Genomic DNA, 5,983 nt, shown 5'->3' with positions numbered 1-5,983 from the left:
CTATGAGAGCCAGACACAGAAAATCTGTTACCCCGTCTAATGTGTTTATACTTCTGTCTGCTAAATCCAGCAGTCACCACGCTGTCAATGTGTCTACCATTCATGTCTGTGAATACTAGACACTGCTCTTTTTGTTACCATGCAGAGCTGCTTTAAAATCCTTTTTTTTTTAAAGCTAGAGCAATTTTAATGCAGTCACATGGTTATATCTACAGCCTGACAGTCTGTTTATGTAATGGATTGCGTCTGTTTAATCTACTTCTGCACTCAAATCTTTGGCTTTAATATTTGATAAATATTAAGGGAAGACACTGCAGGTGAATAGAATTAAGAAAATAACTTATAATTATCACCTCACTTCCCCAGGTGATTGATTGTATTAAGAATCACTTTTTTTTTTAATCAAACATTGATTAAAGTTTTAATAGTTAACACAAAAATTAAAATTTACTCTGTATTTACTGACCTTCAAATGATTCCAATTTATAAGCTTAACTTTCAACTTTCTTAATGAGTTCTTTTTGTTCTGTTGTACATAAAAGAAGATGTTTTGAAGAATGTTGTAAACCAGTAACCATTGGCATCCATAGTAGGAAAAAAAACACCATGGAGCTCAACAACTTTCGTTTTTTAGCCGGAATATCTTCTATTGTGTTCAACAGAATAAAGAAATTTAATTGTTCATTTTTGGGTGAACTGTCCCTTTTAGTTTTAAAATGCAAACAAGGCATTATTTTATTAAATGTCTAGTACAGAAATCTGAACCTTGGATGAAGTCAGATTCAAAATTTGTCATGCATTTTTTTAACATAAAGCTATGTTTACACGACAACGATGTAGACAAAAATAAAAGTGTTTTGAATAAATTTCATGATAACATTTTACACAAAAATAGTAATAGTAATATTTTAGGTGTCTCATAATTGAAAAATCAAAATTTTAATCATACACTGAAACAAAATATAATAAATAGTTAGTAACTGGTTGCAAACAATTACTATGGGCTGAATTTTCCCAAACAAATTAAATGTAGTAATGTTTTTTATTCCATGTCACAAGAGCCAGTTTCTGTGCCTGATGATCTTATTGTTGTGGTCCTAACTGTCGACCACCACAATGCACCAGCCCCTAATAAATAGGGTGAGGAGCTCGGAGAAGACCCAGGACACGGTGGAGGGACTATATCTCTCGGCTGGCCTGGAAACACTGCGGGATCCCCTCAGAGGAGCTGGAGGAAGTGTCTAGGGAGAGAGAAGTCTGTGGTTCTCTCCTAAGACTGCTGCCCTTGCGACCTGGTTCCCGAAATCGGATAATGAATGTATGAATGCTTGTGATTTAGTTGTTTAAATTCAGCCCATATAAATTGTTTGAAACTACCTACCTTAAAAAAAATCCAATTAACCATTTTTTTTCAGTGTACGCAATTGAGAAAATACCACAAATATCAAAAGAAATACCTTTGTAGAGCTTTTCAGGGAATAAAATGTAAAATGTAAATTGTAAATGATCAGATGAATTCTTTTTGAGCAAATCCATCTGTAAAAACCTTCAGAATGCAGATATAAATAAATCTTTGAAGTTTAATGTATGTAAAAGCTCCTCGAGTGAAGATTCATGGCTTAGTGCAGAAAAAAAAACTCATTTTGAGAAAACCGCCTTTAAAATATATATTGCAATTCAAATTTACAGACACAAATCAATAAAGTGCAACAAAAGTAACACTTAAAATTGTATGTTTGATGTTTTCTTTACATCAAACCTAAAAAAAGCCAAAAATCCCCAATTTGACAGATGCATGAAGAAACAGTGTTTTTTTTAGCCTGCACTGTCTCTCCTTAAAAAAAAAAGAGGCTCATCTACCTTCTTTTCAAATGGCTTGTTTTCTCTCTGACTGGTGAAATTGTGTGTATCTCTGGAAGGTAATCCTCATTTAAAGCTGCCTATGGATTTAACAACTGCAGGCTAGTCTTATTGCCTGACTAAATAAAAATGCAGTGCCTAATCAGCTTAATTTGGGAAAGGGAAATGAGACAGAGGTGTGTGCTGATAATCTGCTGCTGAAGGTGATTTGGACAGACGCCTCCTCCACACTGTCACAAGAGTTTAGTTTGGCTCCGAGGACTTTCTTCGCATTGCCAATTAATCTGTTATATGCAAGACTAAATAAATCCTCGGATGATTATTTTCCAAAGGTTTCTGGGACATTGATACTGGGGTTGGATCTGCAATAAGGCACTTTCCATGAATAACACGTGTATATAAAAAACATGTTGAAACTTAAAGATATATACTAAACATTTTTTGTTAATAAAAGTTGTTTTTAGTTTCTCTTAATTTTATATGACCCCGTTGTCAATTTAGGATTGGGTCTAAATAGATGTAAAAAGCCATTAGTAGTAGTAGTAGTAGTAGTAGTAGTAGTAATAATAATATTAATATAATATAATATTAATATTTATGGAAAAAAAAGAAAAAAATGTTTCTGTTGTTTTCATCAACTTATCATTATTAATAAATTTAGCAATTTTTGATCACATTTATTTTCCTCTTCATTTAACTATTAATATCATTATTATTACTATTATTAATATTATTGTTATTATTATTATTATTATTAATAATAATAATATTGTAATTATTAGTATATATTATTAAATGTAATAGATATTATAATAAATTATTTTTTTGCACATTTTAATTTTGTTATATTATTATTTCATTACAGTATGTATTACTAAATTATTAGTATAATAATAATAATTATTATTATTATAAATAATAATATTCATATATTTAAAAAATGTCATTCCTGTTATTATAAACTTACTACTAATAATAATTGTTATAATTTTATCACATTTATTTTTCTTTTACCTTTAATTGTTATTAATATTAATTATATTAATATTATCATTATTATTATTTGTATTATTGTAATTAATATAATTTTATTACAGTTTTTATTAATAAATGTAATTGATATTATAATCAATTATTTTTTATTAAAGTATTTGTTACTAACTTTTATTAATTGTAGCTTATTAATTATGTTTGTAAACACAAACATAATAACAAATGTAATAATAATAATAATAATAATAATAATAATAATTATTATTATTATTATTATTATTATTATTATTATTATTATTACTACACAGTTTTTTTATTAAACAAACTACTATACACTAAACTATGTAATGGGGTTAAATAGTTCAAATAACTTAACCTATTATAATTGTTGTTGTTGTCTAGGATGTCTAACATGGTTCCAGATTAAGCCTAGTTAACCAATTGCTGTTATTGTAGTTATTGATTTGCTAAAAACTACCTTCTTGTCAGATGATAGTTTACATGGGATTTGTGCCTCTAATGCTTTAACAGTGTAATGTAAGACCAACGTTTAAATTCCTGTTCGTGGAAACAGCCAGAAACGGAGCAAATGAATTACAGTGCAGAAAGACGTAAGGGGGAACGGTTTGGAGGTCATGAAGATCAGGTGGCCAGATGGAGTCTTTCCTCCGACTGACACCGTGCTGAAACAATGCAGACACGCACCCGCAGAGAGGCTTTTGTAAATCAAGCTGGTGTGATAGTGAAATTTACCATACAACGTATCCCACTGCAAACGCGCACACCGCCAAGAGTCCACAGGGCCTGCTGGGATACCGGTGGTGTGTTGTTCTCATCTCAATTATGATGAAAGGAAGAACTGTTGTGTGCTAAGAACGACAGAAACAGAGCACAGTGTTAGCTTTACAAATTATTTCAAAGCACCAAAAAAAACAACAACTTGTATCACCAATAATCAGTGCAGAAGCTGGATTTTCTGGGAAGTGTATGTAAATGCGGTTTCACTGTAGATTGATGAGTTCAGACTGTACGACTTTAGCCTCATTGTTGACTCGCTGACAGGTTTTGAGAAATTGCTGACAAATGCCTGAAATCACAGGCAAATCGGTGCTTGTTCACATGAGTAACAATCACACAATGTGAACTATCAAAGTCGTGATTTGAGAGAACCGCCGATGAGTCGCCGACATCCGTAAGATATTTGGCATGCTGAATATCTGGAGCTGTCTGAGATTCAAAATTGTATGAAATGTGCTGTGATTGAAAATAACATTGGTTATCACCTACAGCCAATGATAGAGCAGCATCCACTTGTATAGATATCTGCAGGCCAGCAGGAGGTTGGGGAAGAGGTTTAAAGGGCTTCTTTTCAGTCTATTTGGACCCAAGAAATGGAGGCAAAACTAGTGGAAATTTGGCAGGTGAGAAAAATAAGTATTTTTCTTCCCCTCCAAAGGTTCTTTATCATTATGTAGTTTATATCAAATTATATGCTACGTGACTTCATGTTGTTTTCATGTAACTTCTCGCATGTGTTTGATTGTGAGACGTAGGGCCCTATCATACACTCGGTGCAATGTGGCGCAAGGCGCGACGCAATTGTTGTTTGCTAGTTTCAGCTTGGCGCAAGAGTCGTTTTGACGTTTTGCACCATGCTGTTTTAATAGCAAATGCATTTGCGCTCATATGTGCGCCTATAGGCGTTCTGGTCTGAAAAAGGTGGCTTGTTGCTATTTTGAGAAAATTTAATAGACTGTTCTATAGACCAGAACAAAGCCGGTCTAAAGTCCAGCGCAGAGCGCGCTAGTTGTGCGCCTCTGTTACACATTGCTTAATACAAACCGGATGTACAGCAATACGCCAATATCTTTACATATGAAAAATAATTTTAAATATTAAGGATGTATTTAGGTTATAATATGGATATATATAGGATATACATATAAAGGATTAAAATATTACAAAACATATTATTTTCTAGCCTACATAGATATAAAAACCACTGCCTTCATGCTTTTTTCATCTCAGGGGAGGCTTTTTCAATTGATTCACAACAATTTGCTTTTGTATAATGTTATTATTATTAGCAGTATTATTTATTATATCCATATTTATATTTGTTTTATTTAAAACAAGCTTAGATTTGCCCACCTGCAGGTTTTATACCATATGGGGCACAGCAGGTGTTTTAGGATATAACTCAGTTTTTTGAACACACTTCGTTATTATTGTTCATTTATTCGTTTGCTGGAAATTAGAACTGAGTTTAGAAATAGTTTTGAAACAAATCTTTGCGCTTAACAAACAAAAATAATTATTTATAGGCTAATAAATGTCTGTGCGTACAAGAAGTTTCCCTATCCACGAAAGCGAAAGTAAAAAATGAGGAGGCTCATCTCACATTCTCGCGCTGCAGATGCTCTGCTTAACTGTTTTCTCGCTAGTGAAGGGTTCAGTTTTTCCACTTACAAAGTTCGTCATGCAAATAACAAATGGTCTACGGCGCGACGCAACTGACTCCTAAAGGGAATGGGAGATGAGACTCTGATTGGTTTATTCTTAAATCACACCTATAACTCATTAAGAAAATAAGCTCAAACCTTTTAGACCATGCGCCATGGCGCAAAGCGGATTTTTCCATCCTTATATTAGCAAAAGTGGATTCTTACACGCCCCTAATGCGTTTGTGCCCCGCGCTATGCACTTTGCACATGGATCGTCAAAATAGAGCCCATAGTTTGATGACCAAGACAAAGTTGTCGGCGATTCTCCAATTGTAAAGTCATGCAGTGTGAAACCACCTGCCGCCGATCCATCCTGCAGTGTAAACACAGCAACAGAGCGCTAGCCCAGATAGTCATGTCATGTGAAAACATCTGTGACGAGACTACTTTAAAAATCGTGCAGTCTGAACTTGGCATTATTATAAATCTTGTTTGAAGCATCTGACTTTGGTTATTTAATTGGATCTGATATCCCATTGAAAGATTAAGCATATTCAAATTTGTGAAGCCTTCTTGATTTGCTATGGAATTGGGTAACACTTTAAGTACCAATTCCCACTATTAACTATTGGTTTCTTACCTGTCTGTTTTTAAGATATTGGCTTTTTTAGAACTGACAATATATG

General features: G+C 33.2%; 1 protein-coding gene across 7 annotated transcripts in view; it reads right to left on the bottom strand.

The window, feature by feature from the left end:
• Positions 1–5,983, bottom strand: part of aig1 (androgen-induced 1 (H. sapiens)) — a 252,745-nt gene that overhangs the window by 4,463 nt on the left and 242,299 nt on the right. For all 7 annotated transcript variants that reach the window (XR_012395980.1, XM_073933551.1, XM_068215678.2 and 4 more), the window contains one exon: positions 3,607–3,722. Coding sequence is in view for 6 of the 7 variants with exons in the window: in XM_073933551.1 (XP_073789652.1) it covers positions 3,607–3,722 (116 nt within the window). In the remaining variant the exon portion in view is untranslated. The remainder of the gene's footprint in view (positions 1–3,606; positions 3,723–5,983) is intronic.

The sequence above is a fragment of the Danio rerio genome, chromosome 20, assembly GCF_049306965.1.
Source record: "Danio rerio strain Tuebingen ecotype United States chromosome 20, GRCz12tu, whole genome shotgun sequence".
In the NCBI taxonomy this organism is placed as follows: Eukaryota; Metazoa; Chordata; class Actinopteri; order Cypriniformes; family Danionidae; genus Danio; species Danio rerio.
Note: the sequence above shows the minus strand (reverse complement) of the source record. Positions and strands in the feature narration are given on the sequence as shown.